This window comes from Hemitrygon akajei, chromosome 6 (genome assembly GCF_048418815.1).
Source record: "Hemitrygon akajei chromosome 6, sHemAka1.3, whole genome shotgun sequence".
Taxonomy (NCBI): domain Eukaryota; kingdom Metazoa; phylum Chordata; class Chondrichthyes; order Myliobatiformes; family Dasyatidae; genus Hemitrygon; species Hemitrygon akajei.
The window spans coordinates 94,059,825-94,083,245 of record NC_133129.1 but is presented as its reverse complement, the minus strand read 5'-3'; the positions used below and the strand labels follow the sequence as shown (position 1 = coordinate 94,083,245).

At 42.9% G+C, this 23,421-nt stretch overlaps 1 protein-coding gene across 1 annotated transcript in view; it reads left to right on the top strand.

Moving 5' to 3' along the window:
• Nucleotides 1–8,754: 8,754 nt before the first annotated feature.
• Nucleotides 8,755–23,421, top strand: part of LOC140729292 (AP-1 complex subunit sigma-1A) — a 105,204-nt gene continuing 90,537 nt past the window's right edge. Inside the window, exon 1 of the mRNA XM_073048897.1 lies at nucleotides 8,755–8,914. Within this exon, the coding sequence (XP_072904998.1) occupies nucleotides 8,912–8,914 (3 nt within the window). The 5' untranslated portion in view covers nucleotides 8,755–8,911. The remainder of the gene's footprint in view (nucleotides 8,915–23,421) is intronic.

Genomic DNA, 23,421 nt, shown 5'->3' with positions numbered 1-23,421 from the left:
AGAAAGTTTATGAAGAGATTCTCTTTTGTAAAAAGTTAAAAACAAATACCAACAAAAAATCTATGACAAGCTCAAAATGTATATTGAGGGTAAAGATATTCTGATTAGGAACATGGTTTCTCGTACAACAGATGGAACACCATATATGACAGGTTGCCATGCTGATTTAGTGGCATTTATGAAAAAAGAAATTCCAAATCTGTTTGCAATCCATTGTGCATTGTCAACATCTCGCAGCTAAAACCATCAGCCAATGACATTTTTCAAGCATGACTCCTGTAATATCTGCTATCAACAAAATTAAAACTCATCTATTAAATAGATTATATTGCCAATTACACAAAGATAATGATGAAGAGTTTGAATGCTTGCTTCTTCACACTGAAGTGTGTTGGCTGTCAAAAGGCTGCTGCTTAAAATGTTTCTTTGATCTTTTTGACACTGGTTGAATTTTTGCTCAAAGTCAATAAGCGCTTGGGAAACAAGATTGAACTTTTACAGGGAGATGTGGCATAACTAGCTGATCTGTATGACAAAATAAGCATTCTAAATATGAAACCGCAGGGTAAGAATTTCAATTTAACCCAGGCAAAAAGTGCAGTGTCCACTTTTATCAGAAAATTGAAAATATATAAGCAAGGCAGTGGGAGAAGAATGTTCTCACAGTTTCCCTGCGTGGAAAGTACAGCACTCTCTTTCATAGACAGTGATTTGCAAGAGTACTGCTTACACCTGTGGTCACTGAAGAGATTTCAACAATCTGGAAATTCCAGACTGGGTAATTAAGCTATTTATTTGCAAGGTGGAAGAACAGGAAGAGAGTTTGCAAGAAGAAATGATCAAAATTCAGAATGATGAAGAAGGAAAAATGCTTTTCAAAAATGCCAGCTTTTGCGGTATGTGGCTACACTATCATTAAAAATGTCCTGGTCTTTCTATCACAAAAAAATAGAAATGGCTTAGACATTGTTATACGTGAGAACTTAAGGCTTTTGTTGTCACAAATTGAACCAGATATTTCAACTCTTGCTAAAGACCATCAAGCTCAAGGATCACATTGATATTGAAGCTGCTGTCCAGTGACCAGGTACTGAGTAAGCTAGGTAAAAGACAAATAAAAATTTAAAACAGAATCATTTTTCTCATGTTAGCATGTGGTAGACATGTTTTTACACTATAGGGGTGCTGAGAAGTACATTATGCCTAAGAGAGGCATTGGGAAACACTGGTTTAGCCCTTCGTGCTCCTGCTTATCTCCCTCCAGTAGCTAGCTTCAAAATTCACTCCTCTCCTCCTCCCACCTCACTCCATTTTCCTATCATATTTTTCTCTTTGCCTCCATCTGTCATCCACCTACCACTGTCTCTCTTCCTCCCCTCTCTCCCCACTACCATTTCATCCCCTCCCTATCTGGTGTAACCACCCATCACTTTTCACCCCACCAATCACTTCTGCCCCTTGCCTCACCCCTCTCCTTACCCCCCGTTTTTTGGCCATTCCACTCTCCAATCTCAGTCCTAATGCAGGGTTTCAGCCCACAACAGCAAAGGTTCAAAGTATGCATACAGAATACAACCCTGAGATTCAGTGAGCTGTCTATTTGAATGGAATTCACTCTTGTGCTGAAGGTAATTCCAAGGCATGTTGGGATTAAATTGGGTTCAAACCCAATATGAGCCTCGGAGCTTAGAAAAATAGAGGGCTATGGGTAATCCTAGGTAACTTCTAAGGTAAGGACATATTCGGCACAGCTTTGTGGGCCGAAGGTTTTCTATGTTTCTATGTTTCTAAATCGCACAAATGGCAAAATGAGTGAAAAACACAGAATGTAAAACATCAAACCAGAGTTTAGTTTAGTTCAATTTAGCGCCATCACAGGCTGTAGAGGCAATCTGCCCCAAAGTTGCACAAAATAGCAATAAAAAAAAGGTGTAAGCAGAAATCAGAGACACATCACAACGTGAACTACAGAGTCCAATTTACAAACCGCATGAACTAAACCTTGCCCAAGACCCAAGAACCCAGCACCATCGAGCCAGAGTGAGAGAGAGGGAGACTGGCCAAACACAGGCATCTTCCTCTGGCAGCAGCCAGTGAGAACAAGGGACAGACCAATCAACTGTAGGTAGATGGTGCTGAACACCCATTCACCTTCCACTCTTGTTCTTGTTCAATCTTGCTTGACACTTTAGTTGGTAAGATAATGGAGAAATGTTGCTGCTTGTGTGAAGGGAGGGGTGGGGGCTTTGGTGTTTCTAACATTCATTCTCTGGGTTTCTTGTTTTATAGATGTCTGTGAAGAGTAAGAATTTCAAGTTGTATGCTGTATACATTCTCTGGTATTAAAATGAACCTTTGAACTTGAATTCAGGAGTCACGGGATTCAGGGAAACTAAACTGCTTGGAATCAGAAATGGCTTGCTCACAAAAGGCAGAGGATGGAAACAAATGCCTGTCTCTTCCAAGATGGCACTGATGAACCACAGCGACATGTTGTGGGCTGTTTAAATTTACTCTGAACTAGGAGTGTATTCTGCTTGGAGGTTGGTGACCAGTTAATGACTTAGATGAGGAAGCGGAAGGACGGGTCATTATGTTTGCAGGTGACACAAAGGTTGCCAGTTTTGTGGATAGGTAGAAGGTTGGCATAGGTTACAACAGGACATTGATAGGATGCTGAACTAGGCTGAGAAGTGGCAGATGGAGTTCAATTCATGAAAATCTGAAGTAATACACATTGGAAGTTGAGAAGCAGGACTTCAAAGGTAGGAATCTCAGGATTACTGCCTGTGCCATGCAACAGTGAGTATAGGAATAGAGTGAGGTGGAGCATAAATGTGTGGCTGAGGGACTGGTGCAGGGAGTAGGGATTTAGATTTCTGGATTATTGGGAACTCTTTTGGGGCAGGCATGACCTGTACAAAAACGACAGGTTGCACTTGAATCCAAGGGGGACCAATATCCTGGCAGGGAGGTTTGCTAAGACTATTGGGGAGAGTTTAAATTAGGATTGCTGGGGTGCAGGAACCGAACTGAAGAAATGGCTTACAAATAGAGAAAGCTTGGAGACAGTGCGAGAGGGAGGATAGGCAGATGATACAGAAGAGATGTGCTCAGACCGATGGTTTGAGATATGTTTGAGATGTGTATATTAATGCAAGAAGCATCATGAACAAAGTGGATGAGCTTAGAGCATGGATCAATACTTGGAGCTATGATGTGGTCATTACAGAGACTTGGATGGTTCAGGGGCAGGAATGGTTACTTAGAGTGCCAGGCTATAGAAGTTTCAGAAAGGACAGGGAGGGAGGAAAAAGATGTGGGGGTCAGAGATAGTGTCATGGCTGTAGAAAAGGAGGAAGTCAGGGAGAGATTGTCTACGGAGTCTCTGTGGGTGGAAGTTAGGAACAGGAAGGGGTCAATAACACTACTGCGTGTTTTTTATAGACCACCCAATAGTAATAGGGACATAGAGGAGCAGATAGGGAGACAGATTCTGGAAAGGTGTAATAACAACAGGGTTGTCGTGGTGGGAGATTTTAATTTCCCCAGTATTAATTGGCATCTTCCTAGAGCAAGGGGTTTACATGGGGTGGAGTTTGTTAGGTGTGTTCAGGAAGATTTCCTGACACAATATGTAGATAAGCCTACAAGAGGAGAGGCTGTACTTGATCTGGTATTGGGAAATGAACCTGGTCACGTGTCAGACCTCTCAGTGGGAGAGCTTTTTGGAGATAGTGATCACAATTCTACCTCCTTTACCATAGCATTGGAGAAGGATAGGAACAGATAAGTTAGGATAGCGTTTAATTTGAGTAAGCAGAAATATGAAGCTATCTGGCAGGAACTTGGAAGTATAAATTGGGAACAGATCTTCTCAGGGAAATGTACAGCAGAAATGTGGCAAATGTTCACGGGATATTTGCACGGAGTTCTGCATAGGTACATTCCAATGAGACAGGGAAAGAATGGTAGGGTACAGGAACTGTGGTGTACAAAGGCTGTTGAAAATCTAGTCAAGAAGAAAAGAAAAGTTTACAAAACGTTCAAAACACCTGGAATTGATAGAGATCTAGAAGATTATAAGGCTAGCAGGAAGGAGCTTAAGAATGAAATTAGGAGATCCAAAAGAGGCCATGAGAAGGCCTTGGTGAGCAGAATTAAGGAGCATTCTACAAGTATGTGAAGAGCAAGAGGATAAGACGTGAAACAATAGGACCTATCAAGTGTGACAGTGGGAAAGTGTGTATGGTATAGGAGATAGCAGAGATACAATGAATATTTTGCATCAGTATTCACTATGGAAAAGGATCTTGATGATCGTAGGGATGACTTACAGCAGATTGAAAAGATTGAGCATATAGATATTAAGAAAGTGGATGTGCTGGAGCTTTAAGAAAACATCAAGTTGGATAAGTCTCTGGGACCAGATGAAATGTACCCCAGATTACTGTGGGAGCTGAGGGAGGAGATTGCTGAGTCTCGGACAATGATCTTTGCATCATTAATAGGGATGGGAGAGTTTCCAGAGGATTGGAGGGTTGCAGATGTTATTCCCTTATTCAAGAAAGGGAGTGGAGATAGCCCAGGAAATTATAGGCAAGTGAATCTTACTTCAGTAGTTGGTAAGTTGATGGAAAAGATCCTGAGAGGCAGGATATATGAACATTTGGAGAGACATAATATGATTAGAAATAGTCAGCATGGCTTTGTCAAAAGCAGGTCATGCCTTACGAGCCTGATTGGATTTTCTGAGGATGTGACTAAACACATTGATGAAGGTAGAGAAGTAGATGTAGTGTATATGGATTTCAGCAAGGATTTGATAAGGTATCCCATGAAAGGCTTATTGTGAAAGTAAGGAGGCATGGGGTCCAAGGGGACATTGGTTTATGGATCCAGAATTGGCTTGCTCACAGAAGGCAAAGAGTGGTTGTTAGATGAGCCATATTCTGCATGGAGGTTGGTGACCAGTGGTGTGCCTCAGGGAACTGTTCTGGGACCTCTTCTCTTTGTGATTTTTATAAATGACCTTGATGAGGAAATGGAGGGGTGGGTTAGTAAATTTCTAATGACATAAAGGTTTGGGGTGTTGTAGATAGTGTGGAGAGCTATCAGAGGTTACAGCAGGACATCGATAAGATGCAAAGCTGGGCTGAGAAGTGGTAGATGGAGTTCAACCCAGATAAGTGTGAGGTGGTTCATTTTGGTAGGTCAAACATGATGGCAGAATTAGTGGTAAGACTCTTTGCAGTGTGGAGGATCAGAGGGATCTTGAGGTCTGAGTCCATAGGACACTCAAAGCTGCTGTGCCAGTTGAATATGTGGTTAAGAAGGCATACAGTGCATTGATACTCATCAACTGTGGGATTGAGCTTAAGAGCCAAGAGGTAATGTTACAGCTATATAGGACCCTGATCAGGCCTCAATTGGAGTACTGTGCTCAATTCTGATTACTTCACTACAGGAAGGATGTAGAAACTATAGAAAGGGTGCAGAGGAGATTAACAAGGATGTTGCCTGGATTGGGGAGCATGCCTTATGAGAATAGGTTGAGTGAACTCCATCTTTTCTCCTTGAAGCGGCGGAGGATGAGAGGTGACCTGATAGACGTGTATCAGATGATGAGAGGCATTGATCATGTGGACAGTCAGAGGCTTCTTCCCAGAGCTGAAATGGCTTGCATGCGTGGGCACAGTTTTAAGGTGCTTGGAAGTAGATATAGAGGAGACGTTAGGGGTAAGTTTTTTACACAGAGAGTGGTAAGTGCGTGGAATGGGCTACCAGCGATGGTGGTGGAGGTGGATATAATAGGGTCTTTTAAGAGACTCCTGGACTCATGGAGCTTAGAGGAATAGAGGGCTATGGGTAACCTTAGGTAATTTCTAGGTAAGTACATGTTTGGCACAGCATTGTGGGCCGAAGGGTCTGTATTGTGCTGTAGGTTTTCTATGTTTTCTACCTTGAAGGCAGAGTACAGGGTTAATGGCAGGATTCTTAACAGAGTGCCCTCTCATGCAAGCCATTTCAGTCCTGGGAAAAACCTCTCATTCCCCGTTGCTCCAAGCAGTTAAGGCCGAGTTCACTCAACCTATTCTCATAAGGCATGCTCTCCAATCCAGCCAACATCCTTGGAAATCTCCTCTGCACCCTTTCTATGGTTTCCACATCCTTCCTGTATTGAGGCGACCAGAACTGAGCACAGTATTCCAAGTGGGGTCTGACCAGGGTCCTATAAAGCTCTCGGTTCTTAGACTCAATTCCACAATTGATGAAGGCCAATGCACTGTATGCCTTCATAACCACAGAGTCAACCTGTGTAGCAGCCTTGAGCGTCCTATGGACTTGGACCTCAAGATCCTGCTGATCCTCCACACTGCCAAGAGTCTTCCCATTAATGCTATATTCTGCCATCATATTCGACCTACCAAAATGAAACACCTCACAGTTATCTGGATTGAACTCCATCTGCCACTTCTCAGCCCAGTTTTGCATCTTATCGATGTCTAGAGTAGAGCAATGGGCTAAGCATGTATCCTTGAGGTGCACCACTGTTGATTTCCAGCAAGAAGGAATGTTATTTCCGATCCGCAGAGACTGTGGTCTCCTGATGAGGAAGTCAAGGATCCATTTGCAAAAGAAGGTAGAAAGGCCCAGGTTTTGCAGCTTGTTGATTGGAACGGAGGGCATGATGGTGTTAAACAGCAGATTGATGCAGGTATTGTTATTATCCATATGAAACAAGGCCAAATAGAGTGTCAGTGAGATTGCATCTGCTTAAGACCTATTGTGATGATAGGCAAATTGCAAAGGGTCCAGGTTCTTCCTTCAGCAGGAGATGATTCTCGCTATGGCCAACCTCTCTAAGCATTTCATCACAGTAGGTGTGAGTGCAACTGGGCAAGTGTTGAGTCAGCTCACCCTTCTCTTACTGAGCACTAATATAATTGTTGCCCTTTTGAAGTAGCTGGGAACCTCAGACTGCAGCAGTGAGTAATTGAGCTGTTCCTGAGCACTCCTACCCATTGCTTGGCACAGGTTTTCAGTGCCCTACCGGGTACACCATCAGGGCCTGATGCCTTACAAAGATTCACCCTCCTGAAAGATGTTCTAATGTCGGCCTCCAAGACAAATATTGCAGGGTCACCAGATGTGGTTTTATTGTCCCTTTAAAAGTGAGCATAAAATGTGTTGAGCTCATCAGGGATTGGCGAATCATCGCCATTCATGTCATTAGGTTTTGCTTTGTTCAATATCAAGTTTATTTGTTGTTGTACCACACACATGAATATAGCTCAATGAAACAGGGGCTGAGATGCAAAACACAGTACCAATAGTCATACACAGCACACATCACATATTACACATAATTACGATAGTGTAGAAATGTCCAGTCACAAAAATAATAATATTGCAGGAACTATTGAACTACAAACTCTGCCAGAGCTGATTTGCATCTGACTTCATCTCCAACTTCAATCAGAATTTCTTTGCTCTTAAAATAGCCTTCCATAAGTTGTACCTGGACTTCCTGTATAATTTTGGATTACCGGTCTGGACTACCACACATCTATCACTCAGCAGATTACGAATCTCCTGTTTCATTGATGGCCTTCAATTTGGGTATGTTCTCAAAGGTGCCAACCCATTCACAAAGGTCTTGATGAGGTCGATGATAACTGTGTCATGTTCATTCAGGTTTGAAGGTGAATCCCTGAATATTGTCCAGTCCACTAACTCAAAGCAGTCCTGTAAGTAGATTTTAAAAAAGAGGGCTGTGTGGGAGGGAAGCATTAAAATGATCTTGAGTTAGTTCAGAGGTTGGCATAACATCGTGAGCTGAAGGGTTGGTATTGTTCTATGCTCTCTGTCACTGAACTGAAAAAACTGGCACTCCTTTCCCAACAGCACAAGGCATCTCACCACCATCTTCTCAGGAGCAATAAAGAAATTAAATCTTGGTGACCCTATGGTCCTAAAGATAGATATTTTCTCAAAAAATACATTGAGTATTGGTCAAACAATGATCAGTAGAGGCCATCTCAATATTAGGATCAACTTTGCACTAGATTGGACACACCCAATCATAATGTGTGTAGCTAAAGTCAGGTAAGGGAAGGAACCTATTTATAATAGTATATTTGTGTAAACATGAAGAAATCTGCAGATGCTGGAAATTCAAACAACACACACAAAATGCTGGTGGAACGCAGCAGGCCAGGCAGCATCGATAAGGAGAAGCGCTGTCGACGTTTCGGGCCGAGACCCTTCATCGACAGTGCTGCCTGGCCTGCTGTGTTCCACCAGCATTTTGTGTGTGTTGATTATATTTGTGTTTCATTTTGAGATAAAGAGGTGCTCATTGTCAGCGCAGGCCGCTGTTGCCACGGCAACCATTCCCGGTGAACTGCAACATGCGTCGACCCAGGGTCGTGGACCAGAGGATCGGAAAGAGCCGAAGGTAACCGAAAAAGCCCGAAAGGTTCTCTGGGAGAGCGGAGGACAAGGCCGTGGCTGCGCATGCGCGTCGCTAACTTCACTGTCTCCGATCGGAGCGGTCCGTGCAATCGGCTGCGGCCACGAGTCGAAGCGAGCTGGGGCAATCGCAAACAGCCAAAGGCGTGATGCGCGTGTGCGCTGCGCTCCTCGCCGTGCGGCTGACGTTTGCGAACGCTCCGGAAAAAACCGAGCTGCAGCTTCGTTTCTTCGTGTCCGGCACTCGGAGCTGACGACAGTTTCCGGAGAGAGCCGAGCCCGGGCGAGGGCAGGATGGCGCAACGCATGCGCGGCTTAGGATGGCTGAGTGACACCAGAGAGGAGGCGGCGGGAGCGGCAGTGGACCGGGCAAGTTTTCGGGTCGGCTTTAACGGACAGTGCTAGGCAGAGGGTCGGGATAGTACACATCGCCACTATGGTAAGAATCCTTAAATCATGAGGGAGTGATGGGGGGAAAAGGAGGATTGCGAGAGAGTAGCCGTCTCTTTCCGGTTTCTGCTCACCTGCACCCAGGTGAGGGCACGTGACGTCACCAGGTGCCTCACTACCTGGACCCAGTGCATTGACTATGCCCCTGCTTTCGCGTTATTTACAATTATGACACTGTTTTTGACTTCAAAGGCAAAAGTCAGAAAGTGGAAGATGCCAGTTTTAAGACCGGAACATCTCTTTTACCTTTTAATCCCATTTTTGTTTTATTTCGACTATTAATTTGTGGGCTGCAAAGTTAGCTTTTTGGTTCTGAGCTCTAATTGCCCCTTGAGAAGGTGTTTGCCGTCCCGACCTGTGGTAAGCCCCCGCGGCGCTGTTGGCTCAAGAGATTCAGGATTTCACTGCCCATAAAGGGAGGGCAGTGACATTTGCGAGGCGAATCTATAGGCGATGATGTTCTCGTGCATCTGCTGCCTGTGAGTTTTTTTTTCTAATGACAAGAGATCGTGGTTGTTGAAGATACTGTCAGAATAACCCAGGTGGATAACTCTGGGCATTTTATGGAGGCATGTGCTGCAGACACTTTGTTTTCACTAATCTACTCCCTCTCTTGCTCTGGAGCTATTCTCTTATGGCAGTTTTTTAACGTCATTTATGAAGACAGGTACAGAGTATTTATTTAATTCTTCTATCACTTTATCCCCTGCTATAAATTATCTGGTCTCTGACTTTAAGACACCCACAATTGTTACGTACTTATTTCATATTATTTCCTCTTTCTTTATGATTATATTTCCCAGTATTCTAGTTTTTCTTTAGATTCATTTAGATTTTAGTTTTTTCTAGATTCATAGAGAAGTACAGCACAGAAACAGGCCCTTTGGTCTTTCTAATCTATGCCAAAACCATTTAAACTGCTTTCTTCCATCGATCTACACTGGGACCATATCCCTCCATACCCCTACCATCCATGTACCTATCCAAACTTCAATTAAACGTTGAAATTGAGCTTAACTATACCACTTGTGCTGGTAGCTCATTCCACATTCTCAATACCCCCTGAGTGAGGAGATTTTCTCTCATGTTCCCCTTAAACTTTTCACCTCTTACCCTTAACCCATGATCTCTGGTTGTAGTCCTACCCAACCTCATTAGGAAAATCCTGCTTGCATTAATGTAATTTTGTAGACCTTGATCAAATATCTTCTCAATCTTCTACATTCCAAGGAATACAGTCCTAACCTATTCAGTCTTTTATAACTCAAGTACTCTGGACCCAGCAACATCCTAGTAAATTTTCTTTATACTGCATTGTTTTATGCTGAATTCTAAGGTGCTCCAAATTCACAAGCTTCTTTTTGGTTATTACTTTAATTGGATATTTATTAATCCTAACTTGTGGTATATTTATTAATCCTAAATTGTGGTAACTTGTCCCGCAATCTACGTTTGAAACAGTTCACCTGCTGTGTTTCTGTGTCTCAAAGGACCTGTATTTGTTGCAATTGAAGTACTTTCAATTTAAGTGCTGGCCATTTTCTATCTACATCAACTCTTTACTGCAAAGTCCCAGTCTACTGTGGTCAACCTGCCCTTTGTACCCTCATGGTTTCCTTTATTCAGGTTGAACATCCTGTTTTCTGATCTAGATACACCACTTTTCAACATATTATAAAAATCTATCATCTTATTGCCACTTTTTTTCAGTGGGCCTCTTTACAAGATTATATTTGGCAACGATTTTTTAAAAATATGTTGCTTACTCTGAAATTTCAGAGTGACTTGTATCATGTTGGAAATTGGAGAAACAAGAAGTTAACTTTTATTGAATATAATGTGTTTAATTGTATAATGGTGCTGAGGCCTTGCTTCAACTAAACTGAAAAGGTTTTGTCAATGATTTTTGTTTGTACTCAGTGTCTGAGGCTTCTTGGTTAAGTCTCCAACAATAATCAACCAGCATTGTTGAATTCCAGTTGTCCAGATACCATCACAATATCCTGGTGAAACCTTTCACCAACCTCTTCACTGACACTGCCAAGATTTGCAGGGAAGAAGACTAAATGGGAATGCAGAAAATGAGTCTTTAGCGACATATTGCACTTCATGGTTTTGTATGCTTGAAGCATGTTGTCAACTAGCTGCACGTAGTTTGGTGCTCTGTAGTCACCAAAGAACATTTTCAACAATGTCAATTGCCTTCCATGTGATTTTTCACAGTCTTTGAATTGCCTGTCATTGATAACCTGTTTGATTTGTGAGCCAACAAAAATGCCTTCCTTAATCTTGGCATCAGTTATTCTGACTTGAATTATGAAGTGAAATAGCCAATAGAGAGGATTTCATAAAAATGCTGCGTGATGGGGATATTTCATAGTGATTTGCATGATCAGCAGCCCAAAATCCAAATGCTTGTTGTCCAGCATTATTGGAGTAGACTTACTGATGGAAGTATTGCTACGTGATAGCTCTCAAAACAAGCCGGATGTAAACTAGTTGTCACTGTTAGTGCAGCAACAAAAATCTCACAGAGAGTAGTGTGTTATTTTCTTTTTCTTGATTTTTTTTTAAAAAGATGCACCAAATTTGTAATTTTACATTCATATTCCTTGTGTATGAGGTCTAATAACAATTATCATCATCATTATGCGCCATGTCGTATGAGGTGAGTGATCGTAGTCATGATTGTTCTTGGTAAATTTTTCTACAGAAGTGTTTGCCGTTGCCGCCTTCTGGGCAGAGTCTTTACAAGACGGGTGACCCCAGCCATTATCAATTCTGGGTTGAGTTGTTCTCCAATCTTGGCATGAAGTTTGGTACACAACCAATCAGCAATGAGATTTCCTCCCCACCTCACAGTTGAGTTTCCGAAAGGATTACCAATCAGCTGATTGATAAGTCTATAAAGGCCAAGTATTTGGAGGACAAACCATATTTAACAACACACTGATGATGTCTGCTTGTATGGTGATGAAACATTTGCACATATGCCGAGATGGCAGAACAACTCAACCCAACAGTCAAGAACCCGAGCTACACGTTTTACGAATTATTATCAATACTCCTCAGAGATGGTCTGCCTGTCATCAGAGAGTGGTCGCATAACTAGGACTTGTGATATGCACCTGCTGCTCGTATGACCATCCACCATCTGCCACCATGGCTTCATGTGACTCTGATCGGAGGGGAGGAGGGTGTACTAAGTAGATGCTGTACCTTGCCTAAGTGTGACCTGTAGGCTGGAGGGGGGAAGTAGTGCCTAAACCTTTGCTAGAGATTTATCTCTCTCCGCCACCCACATAATTCTTATGCATTCCAGAAATTTTCCTCTCCATTTCAGGTACTAATTTAGTTTGTAATGCTTATTGTAATCTTCAAGTGACCACTGTGTTACCCCTGTTACAATATACTTGAATTTACTTACTTTTCCTTGGCATACATTAAAGAATGCAATATCCTCCGTAACTTCCACCATCTTCAAAGGGACTCTACCACTAAGCATACCCCCCCACCCCACCCCTGCTTTCCGCAGGGATCACTCCCTCTGTGATTCCCTTGTCCATTTGTCTCTTCTCACTAATCTCCCTCCAGTCCTTCTCCCTGCAAGCGGCCTAAGTACGACACCTGCCCATACACCACCTCCCTCACCTCTATTCAGGGCTGCAAACAGTCCTCCCAGGTGAGGCGATGCTACACCTGTGAAGCCGCTGGGTCATCTATCATGTCTGGTGCTCCCGAAGCAGTGGTGAGACCTGTCGTAAATTGGGGGACTGCTTTGTTGAGCACCTCCGCAACATCTGCCATAAGTGGGACTCAAGATTCCCATTTCCGTTCTGAACTGTTGATCCTTGACCTCCTGTGCCAAGCTGAGGCCACCCTCAGGGTGGAGGAGCAACACATATTCTGCCTGGGTACCCTCTAACCTGCTGGTATAAATATTGATTTCTCCTTTTGGTGAACAAAATTTCCTCCACCCCTTCTTGTACTCTGCACTTTGTGCTTTTACTACTTCTCATCTACCTATTACTTCCCCCGGGTCCCCTCCTTCCCTTTCTCTTATTGTCCACTCTTCTCTCCTATCAGATTCTTTCTTCTCCAGCCCTTGACCTTTCCCACTCATCTGGCTTCACCTATCACCTTCCAGTTAGCCTCTTTCCCATCCCCCCCCACCTTTTAATTCAGGCAACCACTTCACTCTCAGAAGAAGGTTCTCAGTCCAAAACATGTCAACTGTTGACTCTATTCCATAGATTGCGTAGAACTATACGAAAGTATTCCCCATCTTGCTGCTCCAATCCATCCAATTTGCTTCTAATTCTCTACCAATTGAGTTTTTGAAATTATTGCACAATACTTCAACTATGGCAAAGAGAAGTCCATGGTAGTGGAAGAGCAGATCCCTAATGTTTCAGTGCTGTGGTAGAGTTGGGGCTGCGCAGAGAGATTCAAGTGTCGGACTGTGTAAACATGAGAAAATCTGCAGGTGCTAGAAATCCAAGCAACACTCCCAAAATGCTGGAGGAGCTCAGCAGGTCAGGCTGCAACTATGGAAATGCATAAACAGTCAACGTTTTGGGCCGACACCCTTCATCAGAACGAGAAAGGAAGGGAAAATAAAGCAGACTAATGTTACAGTGACAAAGGAAGTGTTTTGCAGACAGACAATAGGGTGCCAGACCATAACAAGATAGATTGTAAGGCCAGATAAGAAAGCAATGCATCTCACCACACTATCCCAAATTAAGATCAGTCCTAGTTGCTATATTAATGTCATCCTTTATTAAGGTGCTTTTTATTCCAGTGTTTTGAAAGAGGTGGCCTATTTGATGAGCTATTTCAAGGAAATAGGACTTCTTTGACATAGATATTTCTAGAATGTAAATTCTTTAAAAATTCTAATGATTCTGGAATGCTTCTTGTGGATTGCAGTGTAGCAAATGTGGCTTCAGTATTTCAGAAATGGAGAAAAAAAATAGGGTATGGATGCTTCCTGATGGGCTGAGTTCCTCCAGCACTTATTGTGCATTGCTCAAGACTTATTTGCTGCCCATTATGCTGCTTTGTTCAGGCAGCAGTGAAGGTCCTCCATATCTGTCTGTCTGTGCCATTGCATACAGATGTAGAAGGATTCTTCATTGTTGTTTTCGTAACTATTTGTTGTAACAGTCAGGATTACTAGCCCTGAGCTGAACTCCTGAATCTGGAGGACCACTCTTAGTCTGGCCTCTACCCTTTGACTTCTGTGCCGTGGGTGATCCTACCAAAAGCCAAAGCATAAAGCCCTGGCTCCAGTGCAAACCCATGACAAGGTTGTGGTCCTCTTGGAGGCATTACTCAAGAAAATAGACTACAATACATAGGAGCAGAATTAGGCCATTTAGCCAGTCAGGCCTACTCCATTCCTTTATGGCTAATCTATTATCCCTCATATCCCCATTCTTCTGCCATCTTCCTCTAACCATTGACTAATCTAGAACCTATGAGCTTCTGTAAATATACCCAAAGATTTGTCCTCTGTAGATGTCTGTGGTAATGTCTTCAGATTTACCACCCTCTTGCTGAAGAATTCCTCCTCATCTCTGTTCTAAACAGATATTCTTCTATTCTGAGGCTGTCCCCTCTGGCCCTAAACTCTGCAATTGATGCTGACTGATCTTCTGATTTCCTCCAGTATTTTTTTGTGTGGGTGGGTATGTGTGTGTGTGGGTGGGTGGGTGTGTGTTGCTATGGATTTCCGGTATCTGAATAATCTCTTGTGCTTGTGGTCATGAAAGGGAAATCATCTTTGACTGTATTGTGAGACTCCTTAAGAGAGCTTGACAGGGCAGATGTAAGGATACTGTTCTCCTCGGGCTGAGGAGTAGAAAGCTTTGTTTCAAAATAAAGATGAGGACACGAGGCTGAAATGAGTTGTTCCTTCACAGAAGGTGGTAAATCTTCAGAATTCTCTACCTCAGTCACTGATTGCATATAAAGCATTGACTGATAGATGACTGGAAGATAAAATAAAAATTCAAGTTTATTATGGTGTGGTCTGAGGAATATTTGGGTTAAAGTTAAGTTTATTGCCACATGCACAAGTACACCCAATATACTGGGGATTAAAGTGTGCACACAGTGCAACAGCAGCAGAATGACAAGTGTGTATGAGTGTGTGTATATGTGTGTATATAGATATATATATATACACACGCATGTATACAAAATGCTTTTACTGAGCGCTCTGTTGTAAAATTCATTATCAAAATACTTGTATGTTGTATTTTCTTGCAGGTATTCACAATAGAACAAAGAAAGACTATAGAAAATCAATGAAAAATTACACACAAACAAAGGCTAAAGAAACTAATGTGCAGCAGAGGCCAAATGTGCAAATACAAACATAAATAACTAACTGAGAACATGAGTTATAAAGTCCTTGAAAGCGAGTCCGTAGATTATGGAATCAGTTCAGTGTTGGGGTGAGCGGAGTTAACCCCACTGGTTCAGCAGCCTGATGGTTGTAGGCTCATAATGGCTTCTGGACCTTGTGGTTTGGGACCCAGTCCTGGTGGTGTGGGATTTCAGGCTTCTGCCCGATGATAGTTGCGTGATGAGTATGTGATTGTTGAATTGGGCAATAGAGGCTTCCCTGGAAGGGGAAGAGCTGTTTACTACTGCCAAGGTACAGCCAGCCGTTGCTGTCAGTGTGCTGATATTGACATAAGCAGACATTTTTGCTGCATGCCCCACACTCATACTTGTTCCCCTCCTGAGTACTATAACACCACATTAAGAGCAGACTTCAGCCGTTCAGTCTATGGAGTCTGCTCCACCATTTGATCACAGCTGATTGATTTTGCCTTTCAACCCCACTTGCCTGCCTGCTCCACTTAACGTTTGACTAACCTTACTAATCAAGACCCAACCCATCTCTGCTTTAAAAGTACCCAATACCTTAGTCACCACAGCCATCTCTGCAATGAATTCAAGAGATTCACCACCCTCTGGCAGAAGAAATTCCTTCTCATCTCTGTTCTTGTATTCTGAGGCTGTGCCCACTGGTCCTAGACTTCCCCACTATAGGAGGCATCCTCTCCACATCCGCTCTATCCAGACCTTTCAGTATTGTAAACATGAAAGTCTGCAAGTGCTGGAAATCCAGAACAACAGATACAAAATGCGGGAGGAACTCAGCAGGTCAAGCAGCATCTATGTAAATGAATAAACAGTCGACGTTTTGGGCTGAGTCCCTTCTTCAGGGCTGGAAAGGAAGGGGGAAGATACCGGAAGAAAAAGCTGGGGAGAGGGGAAGAGAAGCTAGCTGGAAGGTGATAGGTGAAGCCATATGGGTGGAAGAAGATCAAAGGCTGGAGAAGAAGGAATCTTATGAGAGGAGAGTGGACCATAGGAGGAGGGAACCCAGGGGGAAGTAATAGGCAGGTGAGAAGAAGTCTAAGTGGGGAATAGAGGAAGTGGGGGGGGAATTTGTTTACTGGAAGGAGAAATAGATATGTCATCAGGTTGGATGCTACCTCCTTTCAATATCTGTTGGGGTTTGGTAAAAGTGCTTATGAAAATGTTTATGGACAATCACGTTGTAATCATATCCCGTTAATTTCTATCAGACACATTTTGTTTAACCTTCTAGCACATGAGCAAAATTTACCTATAGTGTTTACCTTATAATAAACTGTCCCCAAGCTATTTTCTTGTAGCAGCATGTTGAAATGACAGATGTTTGGAAAATGCAGATTGTACAATGGTAACTCCACTAAAATAAAACTGAAGTAATTTTCCATAATTTCTTTGTTTAATTATTTCCTCAACTGCTGCAGGAGTCGTCCCCACTTTCATCCTCCTTTCTCCACCACACCTGACTCTTTTGTTTGTCTGCCCTCATCTAATCGTCCTCCTGCCCTTTACCCTGCCTGGCTTCATCTACCTGTCACCCACCAGCCCCTGATCACCAATCGTACTATTTCATTGCTCCCTCTTTCCTCTTTATGCACTCTGTCTCCTCTCTACACTCTTAGTCCTGATGTAGGGTTTCAACATTGACAAAGCCTCCCCACTCCCCACCACCTCAGCAGACAGCTTGATCTGCTGGGTTCGTCCTGCAGATTGTTCCTCGCTCCAGATTCCAGCCTCTTGTGTCTTAAAATAAACATACATGATTGACTGTCAATTCTCATCTTCATGGCTGCTCTAGCTCACAAGCTGAAAACTACTTCTATGCCATTGTCACCTATACTGTTTGATATCCAATATCTTTCTGGCTGACCTGTCCTCTGTAAATATGAGATCTCCGCTTAACGTTCACCATCTCAGTCACCCTTTATCCCAGGACGCTGACCAGCGTTGACTCCTGTCTGTATTATCATGGCTCCTGGACGTCTCCATCTCCCTCAACTCTTCTGCAGCCCCACAATCTATAGTGACCTGGGGGACACTGATCACCAGTACCTGTCCTCTTCTCATTGGGAGGGGATACAGGAGCCTGAAGATGTACACTTAGCGTTTTAGGAAAAGCTTCTACCCCTCCGCTACTACAGGACGGATAATGAACCAGCTGCATCATCATTTTTGTTCTTTTTTGTTATATAGTTTGGGCACCCCTAGTCAAAATTTCTGTTACTATGAATAGTTAAGTGAGTAGAAGATGAACTGATCTCCAAAAGTCATAAAGTTAAAGATGAAACATTCTTTTCAACATTTTAAGCAAGATTAGTGTATTATTTTTGTTTTGTACAATTTTAGAGTGGAAAAAAAAGGAAAAGAGCACCATGCAAAAGTTTGGGCACCACCCCAAGAGATTTGAGCTCTCAGATAACTTTTACCAAGGTCTCAGACCTTAATTAGCTTGTTAGGGCTATGGCTTGTTCACAGTCATCGTTAGGAAAGGCCAGGTGATGCAAATTTCAAAGCTTTATAAATACCCTGACTCGTCAAAACTTGTCCCAACAATCAGCAGCTAAGCAGCTGCCCAGCATTCTGAGAATTAAAATAAATGATGCCCACAAAGCAGGAGAAGGCTATAAGAAGATAGCAAAGCGTTTTCAGGTAGCTGTTTCCTCAGTTCGTAATGTAATTAAGAAATGGCAGTCAACAGGAATGGTGGAGGTCAAGTTGAGGTCTGGAAGACCAGGAAAACTTTCCAAGAGAACTGCTTATAGGATTGCTGGAAAGGCAAATCAAAACCCCCGTTTGACTGCAAAAGACCTTCAGGAAGATTTAGCAGACTCTGGAGTGGTGGTGCACTGTTCTACTGTGCAGCGACACCTGCACAAACATGCCCTTCATGGAAGAGTCAACAGAAGAAAACCTTTCCTGCGTCCTCCCCACAAAATCCAGTTTGCAAAGGAACATCTAATCATGCCTGATGCATTTTGGAAACAAGTCCTGTGGGCTAATGAAGTTGAAATAGAACTTTTTGGCCGCAATGACCAAAGGTATGTTTGGAGAAAAAAAGGTGCAGAATTTCATGAAAAGAACACCAACTGTTAAGCACAGGGGTGGATCAATCATGTTTTGGGCTTGTGTTGCAGCCAGTGACACGGGGAACATTTCACCGGTAGAAGGAAGAATGAATTCATTTAAATACCAGCAAATTCTGGAAGCAAACATCACACCATCTGTTTTGAAAAAAAAAGCTGAAGATGAAAAGAGGATGGCTTCACACGCCTCAAAATCCACAATGGACTACCTCAAGAGGCACAAGCTGAAGGTTTTGCTATGGCGCTCACAGTCCCCCGACCTAAACATCATCAAAAATCTGTGGATAGCCTCAAAAGAGCAGTGCATGCAAGACGGCCCAAGAATCTCACTGAACTAGAAGCCTTTAGCAAGGAAGAATGGGTGAAAATCCCCCAAACAAGAATTGAAAGACTCTTAGCTGGCTACAGAAAGCGTTTACAAGCTGTGATACTTGCCAAAGGGGGTGTTACTAAGTGCTGACCATGCAGGGCGCCCAAACTTTTGCTTCGGGCCCTTTTCCTTTTTTGTTATTTTGAAACTGTAAAAGATGGGAATAAAAAAGTAATCTTGCTTAAAATATTAAAGAAGTGTGTCACCTTTGTGGAAATCAGATAATCTTTTACTGGCTTAGCTATTCAATATATATATTTTTATATAGTTTATTGTAATTTATAGTTTACAAAATAAATTACATGATGTATGTCAGTAGTATTAAACCTACTTCTAATCCTGGTTTTAGCACTCCTCGAATTCCAGCCTTTTAGTTATAACTGAACTCAATTGTTGTCTTGTTGACAATCCCTGAAGCCAAGGAAACCCACTTACGCTCTTCATCATCGAATTTATAACTCAATAAAAGATCCCTCTTCGGCCAAGCTTTACTTAAATGGCCTCGTATCCTACTTTGCTTGATAATTTAACATTTTTAAAAAATATTAAATGTAATTTCTAAATGAAAATTGTTTTGTGAAATTGCTTCAGGGTGCACAGACCTTACAAAAGGAAAAACTGACCTTGCAAATTAAATTGAATTTGCATGAAGGGGTAGTAAGTGATTGTAATGTACTCTGATATTGAACCACGTGAAGTCTAATCTGTTTATAGGTTCATGTGTTTTTTTTATACAGAGTGGTGGGTGTCTGGAATATGCTGCCTGGGGTAGTGGTAGAGGCAGATGCATTAGGGATTTTTAACAGACTTTTAAATAGGCAAATGAATGTGAGTGAACTAGAAGGTTTTGGACATTGTGTATGCAGAAGGGATTAATTTAGTTGGCCATTCGAGTACTAATTTAATTGGTTCAGCATAACACTGTGAGCCAAAGGGCCTGATCCTCTGCTGTACTATTCTATATTCTCAGCACAGAAACAAGCCTTTGAGCCCACTGAGTCAGTGCCGACCATCTGACACCCATTTACGAATTTTGTTTGGTCATTATCCTCTCCGACACGATAGAATGGCGGAGCAGACTCGACAGGCCAAATGGCGTAGTTCTGCTTCTGTGTCTTATGGCCACCTTCTCATGGGGCAGCACGGTAGTGTAGTGCACAATGCTTTATTGACCCAGGTTCAATTCCTGCCGCTGCCTGTAATGGGTACAATCTACCTGTTACTGTGTGGGTTTCCTCCAGGTGCTCCAGTTTCGTCTCACAGTCCAATGGCATACCAGTTAGCTGGTTAATGGGTCATTGTAAGTTGTCCCATGATTAAGCTACGATTAAACTGGGCACTCGCTGGGTGGTGTGACTCAAAGGGCTGGAAGGGCCACTTCCACGCTGTATCCCAATAAGTAAATAATTTCCTCCCTGCTTCTTCCACACACCTGCAAACTTGGGGCACTGTACAGTAATCCTCAGGATGTGGCAGGAAACCGAAGGACCCGGAAGGAAATCTATGTGATCATAGGGAGGGGCAAATTTGGCACAGATAGCAGCGGAGATGAGGGGTATACCCGGGTTGCTAGGACTGTGAGGTGGTGCCACCACCCACTGTTTGGTGCACTGTGCTGACCTACTGTTGAAATGCTGTGTGGAATGGCTTTAAAATCAAAATGAAGAATACAGGAACTACTTGGCAGGTTAGGCAGCACCTGTAGAAAGGGAAACAAAGATCAGTTAATTTCGATCAGATTAGAAAGCAAACATGTTTTAAATTGTAAAGAAGGGAGAGGCGTGGAGTGGGAACAAAGGAAATATTTGCCAAAGGGTGGGGTTTTGACACAGAATAAATTACACAAGTGGGAAATGTTGTTAATGACAACTAATTTGTCTTGAAGAAATGCAAGAAGGAAACAAAATGAGAACAGAAAAGGGAGAAAATAAAATAATGGAGTCAGAACTGTCAGATTCAAAGCACTGCAGTTCCCATTTACCTCCTCCCTCAGCTCCATTCAAGGCCCCAAATAGTCCTTTGCAAGTGAGGCAACACTTCACCTGTGAATCTGTTGGGATCATCCACTGTGTCCAGCGCTCCCAGTGCAGCCTGCTTCTATGTTAGTGAGACCCATTGTACGTTGGGGGACTGCTTCATTGAGCACTTCTGCACCATCCACCAAAAGCAGAACTTCCTAGTGGTCAAACATTTTACTTCTGATTTCCATTCCCAGTCTAACATGTCGATCCACGGCTGCCTCTTGTGCCAAGATGAAGCCAGGGTAGAGGAGCAATACCTCGTATTCTGTCTGTGTAGCCTCCGACCTGATGGCATGAGGTTTGATTTCTCCTTCTGATTTACATTAACGAGCAGGTGTACCTAATAAAGTGGCCACTAACTGTAAGCTGCTAATTTGTGCAAACACACTTCCAACATTGTGGTCATCTTGCTACAGTCCCATGTTTCCATTATTGCAATTTGCTTCTCAGGTTTTGCAATGCAAGCTCTTACTGCTGAAGTCTGTAGTCTGATCATGTTATGTGCAGTCAGCTTGCAAAACCTTACTGGTATTTGCTTCTTATTCAACAGTTCCTTCCCTTTAAGTAAATTTATTCTCAAAGTACGTACAGTGTGCATAATTCTTAGGCACCTAGGATTTTTTTTGTGTGGTTTCAGATGGTATGCCCTGCACAGAGCTCTGCTCGCGACATTATCTAGTCTGCCCACTGTAGGAGCCATCCACTCTATCCAGGCCTTTCTAGTCCTGACGAAGGGTCTCAGCCCGAAACGTCGACAGTGCTTCTCCTTATAGATGCTGCCTGGCCTGCTGTGTTCCACCAGCATTTTGTGTGTGTTGTTTGAATTTCCAGCATCTGCAGATTTCCTCGTGATTATCTAGGCCATCTGGGATTACCCGGAGAGACGGAAGCAAGCGAGCAGAGGTCTGCAACCTTTTTTATGCCATGGACCCCTACCGTTAATTGAGGTGTCTGAGAACTCCAGGTTGGGGACCCCTGCAAGTGAGATAGTCAAAATCTGTCAAGTTCTCCAAGAAGCTTCAAAGAACCTACCAGCCAATTTCCTTATAAAATGGTGTGACAGAGCACCTAAGAAAATTGATGCAGTTTTAAAGGCAAAGGCTAGTCACACCAAATACTGATTTGATTTAGTTTTTTTTTTAATGTTTACTGTTCTTTATAGTAAATTTTTGATGCTTAGAAACCTTTTTCATTATTTTTGAAAGCATCTTCACCAGATTTTTAAAAAAAAATCTGCTTAAGACTTCTGCACATAATATACTGTATATGCCATCATATACCACCCTGAGATTCATTTTCTTGCTGGCATTCACATTAGAATAAAGAAATACAATAGAATCATGGAGCATTGACAATTACAGCACAGGAACAAGGCCTCGGATCCACGATGTGCTGAAGCAATTAAATTGGTAATCAACTGGCCAACTAAACTAATCTCTTCTGCCTGCATAACGCTCATATCCTTTAATTTCCCCCCCCCATTCATGTGCCGTTCTAAATGTCTCTTAAAAATCTCTAATGTGTCTGCCTCTACTACCACCCCAAGCAACACATTCCAGATACCCACCACTCTGTGTTTTTAAAAAAAACACCCCTTCATCCCCTTCTCATCTTAAATACATGCCCTATTTGAACCCTCTCTCTCTCTTCTACTTATGCATTTCATAACCTTATAAACCTCTATCAGATCTCCCCTCAGCCTCCACACTCCAGAGAAAGCAACAATGCCTCCACTTCCTCAGGAGGCTAAAGAAATTTGCCATGTCCCCGTCGACTCTTAGCAATTTTTATCGATGCAGCATAGAAAGTATTCTGTCTGGATGGATAGCGCCTTGATAAGGCAACTCGTAAGCATAAGAGATTCTGTAGGCGCTGGAAATCCAGAGCAACGCACACAAAGTGAAGCGCCACAGTAGTGTAGTGGTTAGCGCGACACTCTTACGGCTTGGGGAGTCAGAATTCAGAGTTCAATTCTGTAATCAGTTTGTATGCCCTCCCTGGGACCACGTGGGTTTCCTTCCACTGTCCAGAGATACATCAGTTTGTAGGTTAATACCTGTGATTAGGCTGGCGTTAAATCGGAAGTTGCTGGTTGGCACAACTCGAGGGGCCAGAGGGCCTATTCAACACTGTATCTTCTGCTGTAAGAATGCTGGACCATCTTAGCAGGTCAGGCAGAATCTGAGGAGGGGAAACAATGGTGTAGAGAGAAAGAGAGAGAGAGTAGAGCAGCGGGCGAAGCATGCTTCCCTGATGTGCACCTGTGTTGATTGTCAGTGACGTGCTGAGGAGCCTGTCAGCAGCTTATCACTGATCTGCATTGATAATGAACAATAGAGCAAGGTTGTAGAGACACAGCCCTATCACAGAGCTGGCAAAGGTACAATGGCCCCCTCCACTTGTATCTGATTAATGGCCACATGAGAGGAGCAGTTAGTGGTCCAGTTGAATTTGGGGAACTGTCTGAATTCTTCGGGGATTTTTTTTCGTGTCACAGTGAATTAGATGTGGCTGACCTGCTGAGTTCCTCCAGCATTTTGTGTGTATGTTGCTTTCAATGTTCAATAGGTTTCAATAAGATTCCCCCCCCCCCCCCCAGCATTCTTCTAATTTCCATCAAGTACAG